This window comes from Parambassis ranga, chromosome 12 (assembly GCF_900634625.1).
Source record: "Parambassis ranga chromosome 12, fParRan2.1, whole genome shotgun sequence".
Taxonomy (NCBI): domain Eukaryota; kingdom Metazoa; phylum Chordata; class Actinopteri; family Ambassidae; genus Parambassis; species Parambassis ranga.
Window position 1 is genome coordinate 14483862 of NC_041032.1, and position 23656 is coordinate 14507517.

The window sequence follows — 23656 nt, forward strand, 5'->3', positions numbered from 1 at the left end:
CCTGCAAAAATAAGAATCATTTGGACATCAGAAGAAGACACATACGTAGCCCAAGCTATACTGCTTCCTGTACTGTGTAGCTGGCTTGCAGAATTAAGACAACAGAGGGACCTACTTAATTTGTATGTTTAAAAAATAGCTCAGCATCATTGGGCCTCCTTACATTGTAGAAGGCTGAAAGACTGGGAGCTTCATGAGTGCAGTTATAACAGCGCTGGCCACAGATGTTACCAGCAGGAGGCCTCCTGACACAACCACAAACACACCCTGTTTTCTGAGAACAGACACAAGAGGTGATGTGCATTTCTGGATTTGACCAACACTCTAGAATCACAAAAAAAGGATGTGGACATACAGTTTGTACAAATAGACCAACAAAGGAGTGGTGGCGTAACACTGGAAGTCTAGAGACAGGTACCACGTCCATGGAATACACTGAAAAAGGTGGCAAGGAAATAAACTGATGAGTGATGTGAGCTACAACACAAAGGTCTGAATTACAGGCTGCACTTACAATCTCATGGATGGGGAGCAGATTACTAATTAACAGTAAATTTGCCCACCAGTATGTCTTGCAGTCCATCATTGTGTCTACAAAGGGGAACCAATAGGGTCCCCACTGGACCACAGACATGAGGCCGATGGTAAGACACATAACAAACAGATGTAGTGGTTGAATCCTGCAGAGAAGAAAGAAGAGAAAGAAAAATTTATATTAACACAAATCCAAGATTACACACTTGGTAAATTGATTCAACTAGAGCACCTTTTGATCCTCTTAAAGAGATAGTTTGCCACCAAACTTGGGCTCAGTTTGCCTTCAGCCTTGTCGATGATGCCTAGCAGGGACCTGGCACTAAGTAGACCCCTGAAACGCACAATTTAGCACTTTAAACCACTACGGCCCTTTTTTGACTGAAGTAAATCCACCTGTTCCAAGCTCACCCCAGTAGTAAGAAGGTGTCTACAGCCAGAAAAACAGGTCCGCTGATGGTAAGCACATATAGAGGGCTGCTCTCCACTGTTTTTTTCCAGTTTTTGTAGTTATCTGCAACAGACACCGATGTGAGTCAATGAGTGATATCGTGTGTGCATACTGCCTGTCGCCCCTCTCTCATACCGAGGTTATTAATGACAGGAAACTGTGCAGAGTGGCCACATATGATCCATAAGAGGCTGAGGACACGGATGCCATGCAGAGAGGAGTGGCCTCCTGGAATAGTTGAAGAGGTGCTGAAGACACCCTTGCTGGTCGTCTGTAGAGAGAACGCCTGGAGGCACCCATACAGGCAACTTCGAGGAACACACAGTTGTGTGGGTCTGCTGCTGTCTATAACAGATAATCGAAGCATGAGAAAATATAAACGCAGCTCTTTGTGAACAGAAAAATGCACATTCACCTTCTGAGGCGCTAACTTCACTGTTAGATGAGCCGTTGCTCTTCAGGGTCCCATACAGGTCCTGGTCTGTGTTTATATGGCACAACTCCAATGTAGGGCTGACCTCTCTGTTTCTTTGCCACCTCATTATAGCTGTAATCAAGGTGGCTGCAAGAGGAAGTGCTATCATAGCACAACACACAACCCTGCAGGAGGACAGAAGCATCTCAGGTTAGTGAGTCCTGGTCATTCAATGGGATAATACTTGTGGGTGATACATGCAGATAAGAGTTAAATCATATACAGGCAGGTGACATCAGCGGCATCAGGAGAGACTGAGGTGGGCAAACAGTAAGTCATGATCATCTCCTGAGTGGACTGGTTGACCAGGATGGGAGGTAAAGGAGGAATAAGGGACAACTGGTGAAACTGAAGTCTGCCTGTTAAAAACGTCAAAAAGAGTTTTAACACATTCACACACAAAAATTTCAATAAATCTTAAAAAGAATAGATTTTTAAAAGCACTAACCAGACAGCACCAAAATTTGCACCTCCTCCTCCCTGCAGGAATCAGGAACACAAACACCAACAAAGTACTGGACTGTTCCCTACAGAGGAAAATTCTTAACATTCACTTATATTCTCACTGCCATCATGACACTTTATGGTTTTTGTTGTTACCTGCCTGAGGAACACCTGGCAGTACTGTCCGGTAAAGCCTGGGCCGCGGGTGGAGCGGCACTGCTGCAGCAGGCCGGGCTCATTAGTGTTACCTCCTTCAACATTGCTGCCCATCTTTCCAAATGCATCATACACTGACAAACAAACGTACACACACACACACACAACAGCACAAAGCCATTAAACACATTAACACACTCCACTGCCCCACTGAAAATGAAAGCAGCTGCAGCCACAATATCAACTATTATAAGCATCTGTATCCTGATTATTGTCATTATTTATCATGTCAATAGTGTCTAATGTTGATAAGTGGAAGTTTATACCCCACAGTTTTGCACCAGTCTAGCCAGTGCACAGACGACAACAACGACAACAGTAAAAAACAAAAAACACACTCACTGTGAACAGCGTATTCCTTTGGCTTGTCCTGGTTAATTTCCCAAAGGAAAGTGTTGGTGTCATTCATACATTTTTGTGACAAGGCCTGTGTGATTTCCAGCACCACACCACCCGACACCAGCAGAAGGAACACCACCCAGTTTAGGGCCATTTCAGGACTGACTGCAGCTTCTTTTTTTCAGGTGAAGGAGGTGTTTAAATAATGTAGAGGGGCCGTCGTCCAGAGAAGAGCAGAAAAAATTCATCTTCCATGGTAGGTGTAAATTACTTCTTTCCACGTGTGGCAGGGTTTGGTTACATAAAGGAAGATGACAGACTAACAAGGACACCTTAATAACATGATGCCTCACCTGAACCCAGTTGTATGCATGATATGAACAACACATTTACAATTAAATGAGGCCTATTGTATGTTGTCTGAGTTCAAATAGCTATAAAGGCTGCCGGCTGCATGTGACATGATCAAGATTCTTCTTTTGTATTTATAGAGTTCAGATTTGTTGATAAAGTTATCACAGTGTTGAAATTGACAGCATTTTGTCCTTAACACATAAACATGACAACATTCATTACAAGAATACACGAAAAAGGGAAAATCTGATGTTGATGGTTCAAATAATCATTAACACCTGATTCTTAATAGGGTAATGATCCATAGGAAGTAGGAAAAAAAGAGTTCCGATATACTTCCACAGAGAAGATCTGATGTCTCGTGTGCAGTCGACATCAGATCTCACTCCAGGCAGGTTTATTGACATCAAGAACAACTGTACACGAGCATCGGAAATGTCGAAAAATGGCAGCAGCAGCAGCAGCAGCAAGACACATTCTAATCCACAAACAATTCACAGACTGCTTTTACATGCAGTTATATTCAAAGTGTTATTGTCTTTGTGGAGTGTCGAGTGGACCGGCTGATTTGTTCACAGCCGGGTTTACATTCTGTACTGTTATTATTATTATTATTATTAAGAAGAAGAAATTAAAGTAAAATGAAATTATATTGTTGATATATGTTATTCAGGCTTATTGCAGTATTATTTTTGTTGTGCTGTATGAAAGATTTGCACTGATGTACTGTAAATAAGACTGAATTAGATATTTAGATAAAGCATTTTAAGTGCTCTCAAAAAGCTGCCATTTGTTGGATATTAAGACAAGAATGAAAAAAGTTTCACAATCTTTTCAAAATTTAAATTTGGCCCATAAGGTTTGTTTCTATTTAACATAAATTTGACATAAAATCTCTTTTCAGAACGTCCAGTTTTGTGTTTGGAAATGATAAAAACCTGTAACGTGATATGAAAATGCAGCTATTTTCCATGAATGATTGTCCTGAATTCATTCATTCAACAGAGAGTGAGTTTTGTTTCCAGGATTAATTGTTCCTAGATGCAGACTCTTTCATGGAAATTGAGGCTGAAATTGACAACCTCTGCTGGGTGAAATCTAAAAGCTGTATTTTTTTTTTTGTAACAGACATTCGCTGGACATTAGCAGCATTAAACACTTAAAACACTGCGGACTGTATGAGGATTAATCCCATTACAACAATACTGTACTCATACATTATCTAATTGAAGGCTCTATAAAAAGATCTATGGCCTATAGAAACATCTAAAAACATCATTTTACTGAGTGATACATAGAGTGACTTATATTACATATTTTTGTATGTATACTGAATATTGTAGTACAACACATATCTACAGCCGGTGAAGGTAGTTTAGGGTCAACAAAGAACTACAGCGTTGGTTTTGATGTTATTTCTCTGTCTTGTTCAGCCTCTTTGACTTTATGAATGCCATGCCATGTGTCCTCATGTGAGTGTTCAGGTTCCCTTCTGTTTCAAATATCTTCCCACACACTTTGCATTTGGTATTCGGCATCCCGTCACTGTTCTCGTCTGTAACGTCCAGCTGGTTCTCCCTTTGACTCTCCTCATCCTCCTCCTTTCCCTGTCTGTTGTATCGCCCGAGACCTTGAGGCTCCTTTAGCCGATGGACGATGAAGAGGTGTCTGGCCAGTGAGCGGGGGGAGGTGTAGCATAGACCGCACTCCTGACACTGGTAGGATGAGCCGTCAGACTTGTGCTGGGGAATGTGCTCGTGAAAAGCAGCGATGTTCTCAGTGGTGAAGCAGCATACAGCACACTTGTGAACTTTGAGGATGTTCACCTTGAGCCTCTTTAATGGCTGTGGGTTGGAGATCCTGCAGGTCAAGCCCGGAGAACCCTCATCTTCCTCTGGCTTCCTTTTAGGGCTGACGGTCTGCAGAGAACATATAATTACAATTACATGAGAGAAGAGTGTGGGATTTAAAAGGAATGCTTTCTGCTTTGTGCCAGTACCGTTTTGTCAGGTACATCCTCCACATTATTAAGGGTAATGCTTTTTCCTCCTGCGTCTGTAACTCCATGCATCAGCTTAATGTGCTGGTCCAGCAGCACTTTTTTAGTGAAGGGCTGACTGATGGTTGGACAGTGCCTGTTAGAGGACAGTGAGAAAGAAAAGATCACCATAAAAAAGTTTTATCAAGAGATATTCCTTCTTCACTTGATAGAGTTGCTCATAAATCATGACCTCTGCAGGGCTGCGTCCTTTGAAGAATGCATTTGTTGACCGATTGTGTCCTTTATAGAGACAACATCGTCCCACTTCAACTGTGGTCAACACATGCATCTTTTGTCCCTAGGCTGTATTCTGGCCAACATATCCCAGGATTCATTGCACCTTTGCAACAACTACATTGCAGACTCCACAAACTGAACTCTTAACAAACAAGGAGTAAACTTTTGGTTGCTTGGCAACCAGCATTGTATGTTTATCACCATATACATCTTTACCACACTGAACCATCAGGGGTTAACGCCTGCAATCTATGACACACAGACCTCTTCAAAATGCATTCTTCAGCTGATGCAGCCACTCAGTTTGGGACACAGCTCATGTGTTTACTCACGGGCAGGTGTAGACTTTCCGCAGTCCCTTGTGTTTGAGGCGGTTGTGTCTGCAAAGACTGTGAGAGGAGCTGAAAGACTTGTCACACTGTCGACATGGGTGCTTTTTCAGTATCTGCAGTAGGATGGGAAGGAAGAGTCTGAAAAATATGCTTAAATAACACTGAGCTTGCTTGAGTACAGCTAAGCATTTCCTGCTGCACCAGTACAGTTTCATACAGACTTTTATGAGGCAACATAGTTCCAAATGCATTTACCTTTCCATGTTCTCGCCTCATGTGCGCCACATAGAGCTCCCTGGAAGTAATGATGCCACCGCAGTCTCCACATGTGTATCCTGAGCTGGCAGGGCTCTTAAAGTCTGCTGTACATTTACTGTTGGTTTTTCTAAGTAGTGAAGGTGAAGGCTTCTTTTCTGCCTTGTCTTGACCATTGACAACATTTCCTCCATCTTTGTTATTACCACTGTTGGTGCTATTGGAATTAGTGGGCTTTGTGCTGAGAGGAAGGTTGCTACCCAAATTTGGTGGACCCTCTATGGTTTTCAGGGTTCCATGGATGGTCTAGAGAAAACAGCCATTGACACTTGGTTAGATTTAGGCAGAAAAATTACTTAGTGACTTGTTGGTGTTGCTATAAAAACTTCCAACGTGTTATTCATCACAAAAAGCCTCCAATTTTAGATAAAGGGTTACAATAGCTGTAAAGGAAGGGGATTACTGACTCATTTTTGTGGTGCAAATTGGTATGACTGGTCAGGCATCTTGATCCTTACGTGAGATTTGACATGCACTTATTTGTCTGACTACAGGAAGGCACATAGATTTGTAACCAGTAGGCGTCCCATTCACTATAAAAATTTTAGACATTTTTTTCCATCATATCAAGAATGGATGAACAAATTTACACCTACCTTGATGTGGTCCAACATGAGCTGTTTCTGTGCATAGTGCATGGAGCAGTCAGGGCATTTAAACACGGAAACTTTATGATTGACGACGTGCTGATCAAAGTGAGTGTAGAGCAGGGATTGCAAAGTGAACACGGTGTCACACATGGAACATTTATAGATCACCCTGAAAGACAGAAAAAAGAGGGTCCTATTGGAAACTCATGTATTTTAGGTGCAGCTGCTCAAAATATAAACATAGACATTACAAACTGTTTCACATATTTATCTTAAATCTTGAGGCACAATCGGACACAGAGTCCACACCTTGGTGCAAGACCAGCTGCTCCTGGACACCTGTATTATAACTACTGGTGAAATTGAGTATTGTGTGTGTGTCAGTGAAAGGTTGCCAAATGGAAAACACAAATCCAAGTTAAGCCACCACATTTAAACCCACAAATCCTGAGACTGATGAAACAGAACAGGTGATTTTCCACACAAAAATAAATTGGGCATGGATATTGGTTACACAGGTGGAAAACAAAAAAAGTAAAAAGCAATATTTTTGCCTTTAGTGGGTTATAAAAGCAAATAAGAATTGTGGATGTATCATAAAGACGACACCTCACAAAAAAGACGTTTTTCCCATAACCAGACATGGCTATGTTTATGCTAACAGAACATATTATCGTATTACCAGGATGTCTTCCAAACATTGAAAAGCTCACCTACGAGTCCAAGGTTTGAGTCTCCCTGACACCATGAGCTGTTTTGTTTACATCCGCTGTTAACCATATTTGTTGCCAATTTGTATGCCGTTTGGACAAGTTCTGTTTTCAAGGACTGAAATAACAGCCAAGTGTTAGGTTTCCCTGATGAGGCGTACTTACTTGGGCTCTCCTGCCTTCACTCCTGGATGCTGGGTGTACGCATGCGAGTGTGTTCCGGGCGCAGACTTGAAGGCCATGGGGCAAAGAGGACATTTATAGAAGATCTCACAATGGGAACTCTGAATGTGGGACTTTAGGGTAGCAACGTCAGCAAAGATCACGCTACAGTGGACACACCTGGGGGAGGAAAGAGAGACTTGTTTTTAGATAATAGAGATTTTTCCTTCATAGATGATAGTATATCAATCTACAAACAGAAAATGTTTATAGCTAAACTCAAGGATTAGAAGTAAGGGAAAATAGCATAATGAAATCATAATAAAAGCATGTTCCATTTGTGCACACCTAAGAGGGTGGTGCCAGTCTTCTTATCTGACCCCCCTGTAAAGCCATAAATAATCCTAAACTGTAAAAACACACAGATTATCAGACATAACACAGAATCTAACTGAATTTTCTTTTAGTTCTGTAGACTGCAGATTATGTTAAATGTTGTCTCTTGTGTGCAGATTTAAAACTGCATATGCATAAATTATTTGTTGATATGCTGTGAAAATATCAAAATGTAATAACACTGCAGATTTTAACATTAAGACAAGCTGTTATTTGATATACCAGGGTCATAATTGGACTAATTGTTCATCTCTAATGGCTGGTATCTGGTCTCCACATTAGAATAGAAATAGAAGAGTGTCAATAGGTTATGAGTAATGGGGATATAAGATTGTCAAGCTGAAGAAAAGATAATGTAGTAATGACTATAATTAAAACAGACATTATAAGTGGCACTTCAGAAGACATTTTAGTCAGAGTATAGCCACTTGGAGAACAACATGGCTCAATATTGTGATATCTGATAGATATGAATGAAACAAGCTTTGAAAACCTGTGTCTTTGCACATCAGAGGACTAAATTGCAAGTGTATTGTAAAGTTCAGGGTTCGGTTCACTGACCGGTAGCCGACTCTGCGCGTGTAGTGCAGGCAGTTCTTGGTGACGTGCGACTGGAAGTGGACAGAACGGCAACTGGCACCACACTCAGGGCAGATGTAAGGAGACTTGTGCTGGTGAATTCGCTGGTGTGACAGAAAGCTGCACTGATTTGGTAGAAGCATTTGGCAAATGGTGCATGTTTTCTATAAGACAAAGAAACAGATCAAATAAAATCATAAAATCTGTGTGACCTCAGCCCTCCACTGATGGCAGGGCTTGATGCTGATCTGTCCATTTAAACATAACAATCTGGCTGCATTAAAAACATAAAAGCAGCAAAACATCAAGTGAGGAGCAGCTGAATAGAAGGAAAGGAGATCAGTGCAGAGGTTTCTAGACTATTAAACCTTTGATCCAGTCAAGAGGTATTGATTTATTGATGTTTTTTAACTTCATCTTGTGATTTGACTGGATTTTACACCGGCACCTTGTACTGAAGCACCAATGCAGGACTGTTTTGAGGGTGAAGACCACTGCCCTTTTCAGCACCACAAAGAGTATTACACCCACCTGACCACTGGACTCCAGTGCCTGCTGATAGTGCATGGCTAGCGAGCTGTCGTCTTGGAACATTTCATTACACTCCAAGCATTTGAGGCTGTGCCTGCAGAGCTTTGACGCATCATCCTCCAGTGGCATGGCTGCCACAAGTAGATTACTGTGTGGAGCTGATATCACTGTAGTCTGGGTCCCACCAGCAGCAGCTGCAGCTTTCCCTTGGGTCGGACCTGTGGGTGCCTGCGCCTGTGAGGTAGTGACGTTTTGCGATCCTGATGTAGTTGATGTACTAATCATCTGATCTGCAGGGATGGGTTTTAGGATGAGGTGTGAGCACTGCATGACCACCCCTTTGTCCTTGTGGCCCCTAGCATGAGACAAAAGGCTACATTTGTTGTAGAACACCAGGCTTTTGGCACAGTGGTTGCAGGTGACCTCAATCCGCACACTGCGACGTTCATAGTGCTGCGCCAGGCTCTTCTCAAGAGCAAATGAATCTCCACACTCCAGGCACTTGTAGCCACGTGAGGGTAGAGTAATGCAGGCTGAAGTTGGTGGGGAAAGGTTTGGGACGTACACAGGGACAGGGTTCATGCTGCTCAGGACTTTATTAAAGGCATCCACCACAGAGCTTTGAGAGCTAGTGAACACCTGAACCCTAGAGACTTTCTTTGAACCTTGTCCAGCAAGACCTGTTTGCTGTTTGACTTGAGTCTGTTGGCGTTTGGAGGAGGACAGGGCTTGCTGAAGATCACAGGCAGCTGAGGACACTGTCTGAGGCAGAAGATTGAGGTTACTAAGATGTACTGTCTTTGGCACAAGTTTGGCATTAGCCAAACTGGAGGCAGGAACCACGACAGTCTGCTGCTGGATAGCATTAGCAGCTTTCAGGATGGCACTGCTGGCACTTTGCACTGATGCAGCAGGGATGACTGTTGCTTTGACTGTAGTGTTATTAGCCAGCTTAAGGTTGATAACTTGCGAACCGGCTGTCTTGACTGCTGAGACCGGCAGAAAAGCTGTTGCCACAGGCTTAATAGTCATTTGTTTAGTTATTTCAATTGAAGGGCCTCCAGTAGTGGCTACTACTGTTGTTGGTAGAGAGGACCTTGTCTTGGATGCAAAAATTGCACTGGTGGCTGACAGGACAGATGAGCTATTCTCATCCTTTCTGAGACCCTCAGAATCAAACTCTGGAAGGACTCGAGTGACAGTACGTTTAATCTGGCCAGAAGAGGTTTTGATTGTTTTAATCCTGACCTTTGGGATGACTGGGGTGGTGTCTGTATTTGAGGCAGGAGAACCTTTGCTGCTGCTGCCCACACTGGTGATGCTGTTGGGGCTGTCTGGTTGTCTTGTTTGCAGCCTCTTTGCAGACCCTAGGAATGAGTCCCGTGGCTTCTCTGGTGCTCTCAGGTTTTTACTGGATTGTTTCTGTGCCGTTGGTGAATCCAAAGCATCAAGCTCTGCTGGATTAACCTTTTTGGCACTGAGAGCTGCTATGGCTGCTATACAAGAGGAAAGTTTTGTACAAGACTTGGCTTTGGGAGGACTGGACACATTAACATGTCCAGATGATTGCTCCTTTTCCCTGCAGTCTTGACTTTGAGATTTGGGGACCATTTTCTTGATTTCCTTCTCAGGAGAAAATGACGGAGGGTGATCGTTTGGCTTACAACCTATGACAGCACCATTGTTGCTATTGTTGTGGCTGCTGTGATCAGGTTTATGATTTGTACTGGCCTTAGAAACACTGTCCACAGCTGGAGATTTGGGATTCCGCCCCTCTGTCTTAGTAACAGGCTTAAAAAAAGTTTGATCTTCCTGTTTCTCCATGGGACCATCTACCTCTATTTTATCATCATCATCAAACTCTTCAGCACTGGAGATCGGGCTGAACTGATTAAATGTAGATATTGGATTGTTGACTTTTTGTCCTTCCTCTCTGGGAGCTTTCCATCCATTCTTGGCGTAATGTGTACCTGTTGATGCTGTAGGCAAGATACCATTACAAAGTCCATTGCCAGCAGAATGATGTTGAGGATGGGAATGGAAATCCTTCCCTGATATGTGTTCAGTAGTGTTCATGTTCCGTGTGTTCTTAACTATGACACTAACACCAACGTCATGGGCTGCTGAGTGGTTGTGGGCTTCATCTTCGCTGGCAGTCACCCCACCACCGGGTTGCCTGAGTTGTCTGTCATGGTCATCTTGGTGGCCAGATTCAATAGCGGCTTTAGGATCCACCATGTCGGGGATGTCGAAGGCTGCCAGCAGGTCATCAAAGTCTGGCGTCTTCATATCTCCCATGTTCCTAATCCAGATCTGATGAGGTTATTACCTGATAAAACAGAAAACTAATTAAGAGCTTGCCACTTATGTCTTTAGATATATCAGTGGCACTACACTGATGTATCTGACACCGATGACACTAGGACAGTGTGGCCATAATCCCAAGGTGTTTATTTGTGATGCTTATTAGATACCCTTTGGAATGGGACACTTAATTAGGTATGTGTATTTATCAACATGGTAGTGAGGCTGTACTGGCCAGTCAGTATAAACTATTTGGCTGTATACTGGTGCACTGGAGCACATTACAGGGTTCATTTAACATTGTAAGTATCAGGCACTAGTGGCAAATCATAAAATATAGTATTACCTCTGTGTGGTAATCTGACATTGTTACCTGGGAAGAAGCCATTGTATTTTGTAGCATTCATTTGTCTACATTTTGGGATTTGCACAATCATTTATGGTGTATATTTGCTGCCAAAGTGAGCACAACCTCTCGTGATGAAGTCTCTGCTTTCAGGTGCTTGATATTGCATTTACTGCTCTCTACTTCTCCCTCTTGAAAACTTGAAACGCATTAGTTCAGCTGACATACATTATGCGCACATATAATTGCTAATTTCTGCTATAGATTTCCATACATGAGGGTGATTTCATTGCCCCACTTGAGAAAGAAACAACAGGGAGTCGTATGGAGCTCCACACAGTGAGTGGATGTGACGTTAACCATGAGTACTCAGGACAAAGACGGTAGAATAAGACTGTATCTGGGGGTGAATATGAAATAACAATAAACAATGTTTGTATTTATCAAGACCACATTCGTGTTAGTGAATTCTAACAGATAAATGTTTTATAATCTTTATTTTTTTGTTACAGTGAATGATACGAATGAGCTAAGATGGGACAGCAATTCATATTCTGAATGCACTGGATGTTGGGGACAAAAGCCACAGCCATGGAGCTGCTTTGCTTGTACATACAGCTAAAACCAGTGCTGCTCTTTGATCCACATGCATGACAACTACATCTGCACATCATCTCAGTTTTGCTTTCAAAGGGTACCAAATCTCAATTTAATCCACATGATGGGATGGAAGTAATCATGAGGTTAAAGTAAAATGATGGAAAGGATAAAGCAGAAATGTAATGGAGAGAGAGAGAGAGAGAGAGAGAGGGAGAGCAACAAATGCAGAGAGGAGAAAAAAAATGGCTGCTAAGCTGCAGCAGCAGAGAGAAAAGGGCCTGGTGGAAAGAACAGCTCGTCACAGCCATGACACACAGAGCAGCCTGACAAAGAAGGTTAAATGCAACCAAATAAGGAAAATACACAACACATAAGCCCTAACGACAACAACAGATTTAATAGACATGCATTGTTACCACCTGAAATTGGCACATTGTGCAAAAAGACTGTTACAATCTAAAGTATGTAAAATAATGGGGGAAACATGCAAGTTAATCAGCAACTCCTCACCCTCTTGCCTCCGTCCCCCTCCAGCCACTAGCCAAACCTTCTTTCCTTTCTTCCTTCCATCCTGCAACAAACAGAATCACAACACTACTAACCCACAAAAGCCATCCTCCCCACCCTGCCTAAAAAAAGTCTTCCCAGCCAGGCAAAGGCCCAGAATACAGGGTCAGGTTACATCCAGGGATCTGGTGAGCGGTGGTGGTCCTGGTAAGGATCGTCCTTGGTCATTCTGTGCACCACTAGCAGCACACAGACATATTAACAGACAGATATATCATGCTCCTGTGTGTGAGAGTTTGTGTGTGTGTATGTGTGAGGCAGGCTGCAGATTCACAGACTCTAAGCCAGCCACGTCTCCCTGCCCTCGTCCCTTCCCAAATCTCCCAGCTCCCCTCACAGTGAGCCGTGCTGCGTAGCTTTCCGACATCCAGCAAGCAGTGAGCTGCAGCAGCAGCAGCAGCAGCAGCAGCAGCACTGGGGTCTGTGCCATGGTAGCCAGTGTCAGAACTGCGGATGGCTGCCATGGAGCAGCCTGGTCTGCCTCTATCCCCGTGGAGAACAGAGACGGCATTGTTCCTGTCAGCCCTCCATCTGCCTCAAACCGGTTTCAGCTGGTTCCGGTCACCAAACATAAAGCCCTGCGCTGCAATACGGCCTCAGAAACACTCAGGCAGAAGCAGTGTCCCCACTTCCCATGAAGCACTGCAGCATTTTTTTCTCTAAATGCACATAGATTTTTGTAAAAGAGGAATGTAGAGAAATTAGGCCACAAAGCTACAGCAACGCTGCACAAATATATGATTGAAAAAAACAGGATGAAAACATATAATATGCTGTGTGAACAGATGAATGTGTTACATGGGGTGAGATGGATGGATGGCTGAATATGAGAGCAGACGTGGAGGCTCTATCTGCTTCCTTTGGCCTCTTTTTCAAACCTATCCCTCAGTTCAAAAACTTTCATGTGAGCAGCATTATTTCCACACTGTGATATAAAAGGTTCCAGAATCCGACATTCATGCACCTCCCTCCAGACACCTCCATGAACCCCTAACCCCAACACACAGACACACAGCAACACAAACATGCACTGTCATGCATATATAGAGGTAAGTATATATAAGGCATACCCAGATTTTTCCCACTGTGAGGGTCTTCTTGTAGAGGCCTCAGCACCTGCCTTTACTCACCCCCAACCATTCCAGTCTCCATCCTCCTCCTCCTCCCCCTCCCTCTTCCCCTTCTCCTTCTATGGGTCAGTTCCAGTGCAGGCCTTGTTTTCTCCTGGAGCCCCACCACCACCACCACCACCCCCACTACCAGCAGCAGCAGCAGTAGCAGCAGCACCACCACGGCCGTGCATGAAGGGATAGATGGAGAAAGGGGGCAGTGTTTCGCAGCCGAATCAGGCCTTTTGTCTATTGTCTATGCAGGGGGGTAAGGGGACTCTCCACTCTGGCTCTGGAGCAGCAGCAGCAGCAGCTGGTGCAGGGAAAGAAGAGAGAGAGGGAGGGAGGGAGGGAGATGTAGACGGAAAGAGGTGGGGAAGACAGAGAGGAAATGGAGGAAAAGGAAAAGAGGTTTACACAACCGGCATGATCTGTTCATATTTTAGGCCTTTAGCACAGAGTGAATAATGTTAGCATCTCATCTTCAGTGATCAATCACATTATATGATATATTATAACACAATGCAGTGACAGCTTAGGCCTCCTTTTAGGCCTGTGTACACCAAGGTCACTGAACACAATGGCAGACTATGCAAAAAAGAGTGACAAATAACCAAGCTAATCAACAAGTATACGTCACATTACAGCATGTGCAATACAAAAATGACAAAATACAAAATGTTAGACAACCTACCTGGGAGACTGCAGAGGAAGGCTTTCACCAGAATAAGACAGAATGTCTCTGGCCTGCTACCAGTCCTTGATACATCTAGTATCACTGCCAAATGCAGCCACGGATGCTGCAGCGTAAGCCCTCATTATGTAAAGGACCATGCCAGGTTTATTCATCAGACAACAAAAATACATTTTATAAACCGCAAGGGCATTTTGTAGCAGAACACACATGTGATAAAAGGCCCTCACCCTGCCTGTCTACAGATTCAGTGCAGGGGAGGAGGCGGAGGAGAGGAGGCTGCTCCCCCACCCCCTCACACAGACACACACAGTCACATGATGTCACGATGCCTCCATTCATGGTGGGGTATAAGAGGAGCTGCAGAAGGCTCTGCTTTCTCCACAGATTCCTCTCTGCCTTTAAACACAGGGTTATAGACTATAATTCTGTACATTGGTATCAGTTTTTCATCCTGATCTAAACTGTTGACTATTTTGCGACGACTAAAAATAAACACATGTAATCTTATCACAGCCTGTTCAAAGGTGACATTTTAAAATACACCTCGGTACTCCGGAGACCTTTCTTTGGACATCGTTCTATTTTAATTTGACTTGAATCAAGACAACCTGTTCTATTCCACTGCTTTTCTGGTGGATCAGTAAACAAATACAGAAATACAGAAATACAGAAATACAAATACGCTGCAGGCAGTCACACAAACAGGAAGCTGTGTGTGTGTAAGTTACACCCTTAATATGATGTTTATAGTCTTAATATAATCAGTGATATAAATTAACTTCTGTATTATTGTCATTTATGCAAATGATGTACTTCAATGCTAGAAAGGAAAAAAGGATCAATATTCTGTAAAAAGTTCCATGTAATTTTTGCTATAACAAGATATTTTCACATTATTAAACCATATATGTTATTACAATACTAGCTATTTATCATGTTATAACATAGAATGTTTATCATACGGTGAGCAACCTCCATTAAGTCTTTATGTAGAAATCCAGACACACATTTGAAGATGTAGCTCTGGAGCCTGCCCCCGGGGGTGGCAGAGGGAACCGCAGTTGTTTTTTTTTTTGTTTTTTTTACACTTATGCAGGACTTCTATTAATATTAGGACATCAAAACAACTCCTTTGTAAACCGCTCTGCTGATTTTACGCTATCTGTTTCAAAACCTACCGGGTGATTTACTCAAAAACTGGTGATGCAGAACCAAGATCTCCTAATGTCACAGCTGTCCATTTCAGTTGACACTTTCTCTGCTGAAAGGCTTTCCTCAGATGTCTCCACTGGTATTATTACAGTCTTTACACCACCGTCAGATCAATTAATGTGTCATGTGACAAAGGGGCACTATACTCACATTTTTTCCAGCATGATAATAATGATTTTAACATGAATATTTATTTCAAACATGAAGATTCTGTTGACATTTCATATCATAATGAGTTATATTGACAATTAAATGGAGCTCATATGACCCATCCTTCTTAAATTCACCCCACAGTGCCATCTGCTGTTTTAACCCAGCCCCCCCTCCCCAAAAAAAAAACTTAGTGAAGCATTTACAGTTCAAACTTTTGATTACTCTAATGATGAATGACATGGCAATTACACGTTTAATGTATTTGTAGTTTCATTGCGCCGCCTTATTTTTTTCTGTAGTGCTGGTGATCAAGGGCAGCAATCAGACGTGAGCGGCTGTAAGTGACGCACTAAAAACCTCCTTCACCTCACACCATGTGTTCATCCAAGTTCAAACCTTCATTGTGTAGTAAGTTTTAACTTATTCTTTTTCAAGTGAGTGCTTAGAATAGTATAAAATAAAGCTTTTTGGTCACTTTCATCAATGATTTCAAGACATAAACATTCATGGTTTTGTATTTCAGCATCCTGGAATTTATAAATATAAATAAATATGAAGTGAAAAGTATTTCAGATGGCACCGTGCTCTGCGTTCTACATGTTGCTGCCCTTTGAACATAGGTGACTCATCCTGTTCTGTTAAGGTCATCCTGTGAATGGGGAAACGACATGTTATTCTCTCCAACATCCTGCTGCGGGGTTGTGACCTGAGGAGGAAACCCTTAACCTTTTCAACACAAAATGTTAGTTACCTGCACGGACTCCTTATCTGTCCTCATGTATTCTCTTCCTGCAGCAATCTGTGTGTCAATACTGTCATGAAAGGGATCAGTCAAGTATGAGAGTTTCACACAGGTACATACGTGGGTGCCTTATTGTGTGCATAATTTCACTTTGTTGACCTTTCCAGACGCTTCAATACTCTGTAATAGTCTGTGCCCATTAATAATCTGGACGTTGTTTCTTGTAACTGAACACACACACACAAATATTCATCATTGTAATTCCTGGCATCTTATTTGACCTCTTTGTTTTTGAACAGTTCAAATTAACAAAGTTGTGGACCAGATTAAAAAAGAAGCCACATTTTGGGCTTTTATGTTCTGTTCCATTGGATTATAATCTGAGGAGTGTGAAGGAAATGTTCAGAGGAGACGGTTGTGTCATAAAAATGTGCAGCCTAGCTGTAGTAGCTATTTTTTGCCACAAGAAGGCAGCTAACCATTAGCTGCAGGTCCTACACAAGCACACTCGGCTCAAGAGGCATAAATGTAGTTGGGTGTCAGTGTTCTGATGTTTTTAGACCTCAGCTTTAACCAGCCTGTCCTCACCAAGAAAACTCAACACGGGTTTGATAATTCATACCGTGAAAATGAAACATAGATGTGTCTACCCTGTTTATAATTCCTAACCCTAACCAGTAGTTACGCCAAATCCAGCAAAAACAAAACAGCACATGGTATCAGGAGGAAACAAACCCCAGACTCCTGTGTGAAAGTCCACTACATTAACCCCTTACTCTGACTTTTGTGGCTTTACCAGTCCCATGATATGGTGACTTGATCCAAGGTTCCATTAGAATCATGTGGTGTGTGTGTGTTAGCGCCTGTTTTTTAGGTTTTTATAAATTGGAAAAACACAGATATCCATATATGTTTCTGGGTATTTATGTTGACTTTTTATGCTGAACAAAATTTCTTAATAGATTTCATCGAATAAATATTTGAGCTAATATACTTCTCTCTGCTGTACAGGCATATATTAATTTTCAGTGATAATATGATGATATATGACCAATCTGTAAAAAAAAAAAAAAAGAAATATCTGCTGATTTTCTTAAAGGACTATTTGAAGGTTTAAATGACCTGAGCACTGAGTCTTGTTCGTGACTTCTACGTGTTGAAACGGAAGCCATTACTCACTTAGTCTTCCTGTCCATCATCGCGTGATGACGTTGACACCCCCTGCAATCACCAGGCAAACTCTGAGCAAACAATAGCGATCAATAATTACAGACTATAGATGATCATTTGTCATCATCATCACTCTCTCATTTCGGTCGCATGGCACTTTTAAAAAAGCCCTCTCTGACGTGCAGCTGTGTCAGGAGGGGCATTTAACTTTGATCATTCTTCATTTCTATGAAACGGCACCGGCTGGAGAACTTCAGCAAGTCCGCAACTGGACGCCTCACGTCGGCTCACACACACACACAAAATAAAAGCGGCGACCATGGTGGAGCTTTTCTAAAGTTAAACCCGCGGATTCACTTCAGTTTACGGATTAATAATCTTATAGTTTAGATCAGAGTGTCTCCGGTAACATGGGCGGAGCGTGCTTGTGTTGTTCATGGACTTGCAGACCGGTGTGGCCACTTTTTTTTATCCTGGCTTCAGTGCCTTGCATGTTGCACTGCACAGAGAGTCCTGCGGCAGTTGTTGGAAAGATGTATCCACGCGGTAATCACTGGGCTGTAGGTAAGTGAGTCAAAGAAATTCATTTCAATACTGCTTTGACATGATTTATCTGGTGGAAATATTAATATTTTTTAAAGATATTTCTCTGTTTCTGAAAAAAATACTTCATAAAATAGTAATTGATATAAATAAAACTCATTTCTATCTACATTTATGCTGAGAGTAATTTAAATTGGCTTTTTGTCACTTAAAATGTGGTAAAATCATATATATATACACATATATATATATATGTGTATATATACACATATATATATACATATATATGTGTATATATACACATATATATACATATATATATATATGTATATATATATATATATATATACAGCCTATGTAGACCACAGATTGTAATTATCACTGCACCCCACAGGTCATTTGATGGGAAAGAAGAGCATTGAGAGCCTGCCTGAGCTGCAAGAAGCGAACCATGACAGTGAATACCTCACCTCCACAGAGACAGACCAGGTTACAGGCCGATTCCAGCACCTGATAGAGGCACTCCTGCAACCAAAGAACCAAAAACAAACACCAAACAGGCTCCCCAGCAGCTGGAGAGAAGAAGGCGGAGATAATCTCAGAGAGGTCAGTGTGACGGCTTTAATTTAAAAAAAAAACAATTTGAAAAAAACAAACTGGTGACATTTCTCTGTTTAATCACTGCTTTATAGATGTCAGAGCTGCTTCTTCTGGCTTTGAAACTCCAAGACAGTGACTCCACCTGACTGCTGTCATCACTCAACACGCTCGGTTATGTCAGTTCTGTATATTTTGATTCTGCTGTAAGCTGATATAAGGTTTATTTTTTCAGTCATTTCTGCATGCATCATGCAGCCTTTGGATTATTGGATGGTTTTATGTTATATGAGCTGAAATAAATTCAACATTGTATGTATAACTGCATTGTGGATGTCAGATCATGCTTTTCACATCACGTTTGTTCTCCACCTGTGCAGTTACCATTTGGTGCCACTAGATGGCGAACAAACTCAATTTTTAGGCGAATAAAACGTTGCAGTGTTCATGATTACAGATTTTTTTTAAAAATAGTTTTGAATAGTTGGGAAGATGATTAGCAGGGCTTTGCAGACACACATGTTTCTTTTAAAGAAAGTTTTCATTCGAGTTCTCTTTTTTTTGTCACGGATGATTGGTGAACAATGGAGGTACAAGCCACTTTCACCCCCATTATGAGTCTAATCCCAGGACTGAATGGGATAAAGTTTACAGGAGTTAATGAGCAGGAAATAAGTAGGTTGAGAAACTCATTCTGTGTAAGCACAGAGAGGAAGTCTTTAAGCTGCTTCTTTATATAACACAGCCACCATGTCTGTTAATGCCACTTTAGATAATTAAACTCATTTCAATGTACAGTAACACAGGTTATATTTTATTTGATAGCCTTAAATGTTCTTTATGAGTAGTGTGTCCCCTGCCATCCCCTGTTCAGGGGTGCTATATTCAATATTTAATCTGCAGAATGATTTATTATGCTTAAAAACAAGTGTTTTTGTTGATCAGCTGCAGGTAATTGATACTTTTCTGCTTTGTTTTGGAAAAAAAAATCCTCTTTTCATTCTCAAACATATCAAACTGTCTAAGAAAACAGATTTTTAAATGCATTCCTACATATATAGTTTATTGTATTGACAAAATAATGACATTTCATATACATCTTTAAAAACAAAGACCAGGAATTTGGAGGAAAAACAGCAGGAAATCAGAATGAATGAGGCTCCATTAACAGGAAAAGTATAAACAGACAGCGATGGGGTTCAGGTCGAATGCAAAACTTTACAGTAAAAACAGCTTACAGAGAAGATGACGAACAGAATACTCCAGAAAATGAGGAATCAGTAGTTTCACAGTAGTGTCTTTTTGTTGCAGCTCTTGCATAAACAAGGTTGTTTTCTTCCAGAATAAAACAATCCAGTCTGCAATGAAGTCTTTTCAGACAGATTTCATGTAACCTGCATCACCACGTCTTCCCAATCGACTGAATGTGTTCCTTGGCCTTCATCCTCAGTGAGGCAATACTGGAGTTCCTTGGATCAGCTGAGCACTGGTACGCCGGGGGTGGGGGGCACATTGACCCGATGTGAGGCAGGTGAGGGCTGTGTCCCAGGGCTGGGGAGTTGAGGAAGGAGGCCGGCAAAGACGAGGGCATGGAAGATGGAGGGGAAGGAGTGTAAGTGCCCGGGAGGCCCTGCGAGCTGCCGATGAAGCCTGGGAGCGACTGCAGGGAGGTGGAGCTGGTGATCGGAGTGGAGAGCCAGGGGTCCAGCTGCAAGCCGGAGCCCAGGGAGCTGGTGGGAGAGCGGCTGAAGGTGAGCAGGGAAGAGGAAGAGGAGGAGGTGTCCTGGAGTTTGATGGAGCTCACTTCCAGCTTCTCCTGACGACGCCACTTAGCCCGGCGGTTTTGAAACCAGACCTGAAAAGAAAATAAAGAAATCTTTAATAGGAAAATCATTTGGCAAGGTTTTAAAAAAATGATAATAGGATCAATAACACTGCTTATTAAAATTTGAAATTTCAGCTTAATTTAAGCACTTAGCATTAAGTTCTGTAACTAATCAATACTATGTGAATTTCTTTATTTAAGAACAATATTTTGTTTCCTCTATGTTTTACAATAAAAAAGCCACAAATAAAATAAGTTAAAGATTTTAGAAATACATTTGTGCACTATTTCCACCAAGCACTTTCTAGAAGTACAGAAAAATATTACTAATATTTACTACAATATCAGATATTAAAATTAAATAAATTAGGTAGTTCTTAAATAAATGCAAAAGACAAATACGTATAACTTATATAATATAATACACGCCCTAGTAAAATTCTGAAGGAAGCCCTTATTGTGAAAACCTAATAATTTTGTATTTATTTATTTTTTTTACACGTGTTTTGATTGAGGCACAACAGTTAATATTATTTCCTTTTCTTTGGTTTAAGGGCTCCTGCCTGTTGTGAAGTAACACACCTGCACTCGGACCTCCGGCAGGTTGACCTTCAGGGCCAGCTCCTCTCTGCTGTACACGTCCGGGTAGTGCGACTTCTCAAAGGCGCGCTCCAGTTCGTGCAGCTGGAAGGTGGTGAAGGTGGTTCGGTTCCGACGGTGCTTCTTCTTCTGGTTCTCATCGTCTGACAGTTTGCCGTCTCGGTCCGGTGAGTCCGGGCAGGCGGAGGCTTCACCCGAGCTGCTGCCACAGCACACACCTGCGGAGAGGAGCCGCCGTTTAGAACCGCTTTCACAATAAAAGTTTGAAGTAGGTCCACTTTTTTAATCAGTTTAAACTATTTATTACAACAAGCTGATAATTTTATTTAAAAAAAAAAAAAAGTTTTGTGAAAGTTTCCTAACTTTCCGCGGAATGTGTCAGGTGTGTGTCAGAGGGTCTACTTACTGTCACAGCTGTCTGAGTAATGGCTTTTCTTCATGTGGCTCACGGCGACACTCCGCTCAGCATCTGTGGCTTTTTCTGTCACGCTGTAGGAGGCTGACTTGTGGAAGATGGAGTCCTCTTTAAATCCCAGTATGGCCTCTATGCTGTGGACCGTGGACGGGTTACTGCCCGGGCTCTGGACTGAGCGTGCGGAAGGAGACATGCGCTCATCCATCATCATCATCACTTGTGAAGTTGATCCAAGAAGCCACATTTGTTGATAAAGTCCAGAAAAAAAATGTCCTCAGTTCTCAAAATGTTTGTTGAAAAGTTCAATCTTAGAGGGGTCGTTGGGAAACGTGCGCACACACCCGTATCCTGCTCAGTGGTCGTGGAGCATCCTCGGGGGCGGCTTTTAAAGTAGCTGTAAGACCCCCCCCCCCCCCGTGCTCATGCGGCACCCCCGCTGCACGTCAGAGAGGGGACGTCCCGCTTGGACTTCGGTCCTGCTGGATTTAGGGGTAACTGTTGCGCCCATCCATCCAGGCAGCAGGCAGGCAGGCAGCAGCCTCCCCTGACTCCTCCTTCCATCTCAAGTGCATCCGCCAGTGCTACTGGCTCTAAACCTACTTACATAAATCTTAAAACCATCTTTCCACTCCTCCAGATGTCATGTTCATGTCAGTCTGTGGAAAAAAAGGAGGAAGATTAGGCCCACAGATTAAGGTACAACAAAATCATAATTACAAGATTTCTGGTCAGGACAGGGATTGCAAGATGGCAGCTTAATATTTAATCAAAGATATTGTTGCCAAAATGAACAGACAGTTTTTTTAAGTTGAATAATTGTTTAGTTTGAACTTCCTAATGAATAAAAAGAACTTTAATGGGCTCATTAAATTACACTGAATGATGTGTTTAAATTCATAAAGCAGCAGATCTTACAGGTGTTGAGTCAAAGAGGGTAACAAAGCTCAAACAATAACAGTTTTTAGGACTATAGCCACTTAACAGGAAACAAAGATTGACAGCAGTGTGGTAATCCAGCTTAAGGGGATTACATTATTTTACTCAAAAGAGTTAAAACCCCTAAAACTATTTAGCTTTTCCTAATTAAAGAAGGTGACCTTATCCTTTGTTTGGCTAAGAGAAGGGGGTGGACACACACACACACACACACACACACACACACACACACACACACACACACACACCCCAAACCTTCAAGACATGCGTCCCACTGTCATGTATGTGCAGCCATCTGTTAGCACAGAGTGTTTGATAAGTTATTGATTATTGTTAAAGTGGCGAGTCACCATCAGGTGTTTCACAGGTGTCATTTTTGCATGTTAAATAATATTCAGAGTACAAATCAGTGTGACTTCCTGTAATTTAGAGATTAAAGGAGGTCTTTCTTTGGCGTCTGAGACAGATTATAAATAAGAAAAGAAGCTGGTTAGCCTAGCTTAGCATTAAAATGTAAAAATTCAAAAACAGCTTCCCCGTGTCTGTACACATTCAGAGTTTACGTGGATAAAACAGGGTTAACAGGTCTGTTTGTACCATTTCAATTTATTCATTAGATTATTCATCCTATTAGTTCAACACTTAGCTTATCGTGTAGCCTTTTGCTACTTTTAGCTACAGATATTTAGCTGTTTTATGCTAAGCTAACTTTTGCTTTTTATGTAATGACTAAATACTTTTACCATGATAACTTTCGTTTAACTATTTAAATGTTTTCTGTCTTATTGTAGCTATCTCGATTGTTCAGTGTTAATTTTCATTTATTTGTTTATTAACTTTGAACTTCACATTCATTCATGGTTCGGTTGTTTACACTTTTCTCTCCCTTGATTTGTTGTGGTGCTTATAGTTATGAAGAGGCAGCCGTGTTAGAATTGATTTGAAATATTGAATGTGGGCGATTGAGACTGTTCCTACAACCCACTGATTCCTCATCTGCAGAGAAAGAGAGAGAGAGAGACATAGAGAGAGAGAGAGAGAGGGCACAGCCTGACAACCTTGGCTGTTCTGATCCTATTAGATGTAATCTCCAGACTTCACAAATCCACAGCCGTTTAAACTTTGGGTTCATGT

General features: G+C 41.9%; 4 protein-coding genes across 7 annotated transcripts in view; 1 reads left to right on the top strand and 3 right to left on the bottom strand.

Moving 5' to 3' along the window:
* oacyl (O-acyltransferase like) overlaps positions 1–2538 on the bottom strand; it is a 3355-nt gene extending 817 nt beyond the window's left edge. The window contains exons 1-12 of the mRNA XM_028418522.1: positions 2463–2538; positions 2061–2194; positions 1909–1987; positions 1684–1819; positions 1395–1585; positions 1121–1330; positions 946–1048; positions 767–868; positions 515–680; positions 356–435; positions 164–274; position 1 (exon numbers count right to left, since the gene is read on the bottom strand). The exon at position 1 is cut by the window's left edge and continues 123 nt beyond it. Of these exons, the coding sequence (XP_028274323.1) occupies position 1; positions 164–274; positions 356–435; positions 515–680; positions 767–868; positions 946–1048; positions 1121–1330; positions 1395–1585; positions 1684–1819; positions 1909–1987; positions 2061–2194; positions 2463–2529 (1380 nt within the window). The 5' untranslated portion in view covers positions 2530–2538. The remainder of the gene's footprint in view (positions 2–163; positions 275–355; positions 436–514; positions 681–766; positions 869–945; positions 1049–1120; positions 1331–1394; positions 1586–1683; positions 1820–1908; positions 1988–2060; positions 2195–2462) is intronic.
* A 1132-nt stretch (positions 2539–3670) lies between these two features.
* Positions 3671–13649, bottom strand: znf532 (zinc finger protein 532). 4 transcript variants are annotated; one of them, XM_028417900.1, is made up of 10 exons: positions 13594–13649; positions 12467–12527; positions 8707–11035; positions 8158–8339; positions 7204–7380; positions 6335–6497; positions 5679–5984; positions 5424–5536; positions 4813–4948; positions 3671–4732 (listed from the first exon to the last, which is right to left on the bottom strand). In XM_028417900.1, exons 3-10 carry the CDS (start codon positions 11002–11004, stop codon positions 4226–4228), a joined length of 3882 nt encoding a protein of 1293 aa, XP_028273701.1. In that variant the 5' UTR covers positions 11005–11035; positions 12467–12527; positions 13594–13649; the 3' UTR covers positions 3671–4225. The 4 variants fall into 4 exon arrangements, with proteins under 4 accessions (XP_028273701.1, XP_028273702.1, XP_028273700.1 ...); XM_028417901.1 differs by lacking the exon at positions 12467–12527 and having other exon boundaries at positions 13594–13615; XM_028417899.1 differs by lacking the exon at positions 13594–13649 and having other exon boundaries at positions 12467–12909.
* Positions 13650–17691: 4042 nt separating this feature from the next.
* On the top strand, positions 17692–19068 carry grp (gastrin-releasing peptide). The gene is made up of 3 exons (XM_028418378.1): positions 17692–18170; positions 18544–18755; positions 18842–19068. Exons 1-3 carry the CDS (start codon positions 18017–18019, stop codon positions 18893–18895), a joined length of 420 nt encoding a protein of 139 aa, XP_028274179.1. The 5' UTR covers positions 17692–18016; the 3' UTR covers positions 18896–19068.
* A 1077-nt stretch (positions 19069–20145) lies between these two features.
* Positions 20146–21830, bottom strand: rx3 (retinal homeobox gene 3). The gene is made up of 3 exons (XM_028418318.1): positions 21578–21830; positions 21154–21389; positions 20146–20601 (listed from the first exon to the last, which is right to left on the bottom strand). The coding sequence occupies exons 1-3, from the start codon at positions 21828–21830 to the stop codon at positions 20146–20148; spliced, it is 945 nt and encodes a 314-aa protein (XP_028274119.1).
* Between the last annotated feature and the right edge of the window lie 1826 nt (positions 21831–23656).

Excerpts from the sequence above, each read along its gene's own strand:
- znf532 (XM_028417900.1), bottom strand. The coding sequence starts at position 11,004 with ATGGGAGATATGAAGACGCCAGACTTTGATGACCTGCTGGCAGCCTTC. Across the intron at positions 8,340-8,706 it reads CACTGGAGTCCAGTGGTCAG|AAAACATGCACCATTTGCCA; the intron begins GTGGGTGTAATA and ends TTTGTCTTATAG. Across the intron at positions 7,381-8,157 it reads ACGCGCAGAGTCGGCTACCG|GTGTGTCCACTGTAGCGTGA; the intron begins GTCAGTGAACCG and ends TTCCTCCCCCAG.
- grp (XM_028418378.1), top strand. The coding sequence starts at position 18,017 with ATGGGCGGAGCGTGCTTGTGTTGTTCATGGACTTGCAGACCGGTGTGG. Across the intron at positions 18,171-18,543 it reads CGGTAATCACTGGGCTGTAG|GTCATTTGATGGGAAAGAAG; the intron begins GTAAGTGAGTCA and ends TGCACCCCACAG. Across the intron at positions 18,756-18,841 it reads GCGGAGATAATCTCAGAGAG|ATGTCAGAGCTGCTTCTTCT; the intron begins GTCAGTGTGACG and ends ACTGCTTTATAG.
- rx3 (XM_028418318.1), bottom strand. The coding sequence starts at position 21,830 with ATGTGGCTTCTTGGATCAACTTCACAAGTGATGATGATGATGGATGAG. Across the intron at positions 21,390-21,577 it reads TTACTCAGACAGCTGTGACA|GTGTGTGCTGTGGCAGCAGC; the intron begins GTAAGTAGACCC and ends TCCTCTCCGCAG. Across the intron at positions 20,602-21,153 it reads TGCCGGAGGTCCGAGTGCAG|GTCTGGTTTCAAAACCGCCG; the intron begins GTGTGTTACTTC and ends TTTTCTTTTCAG.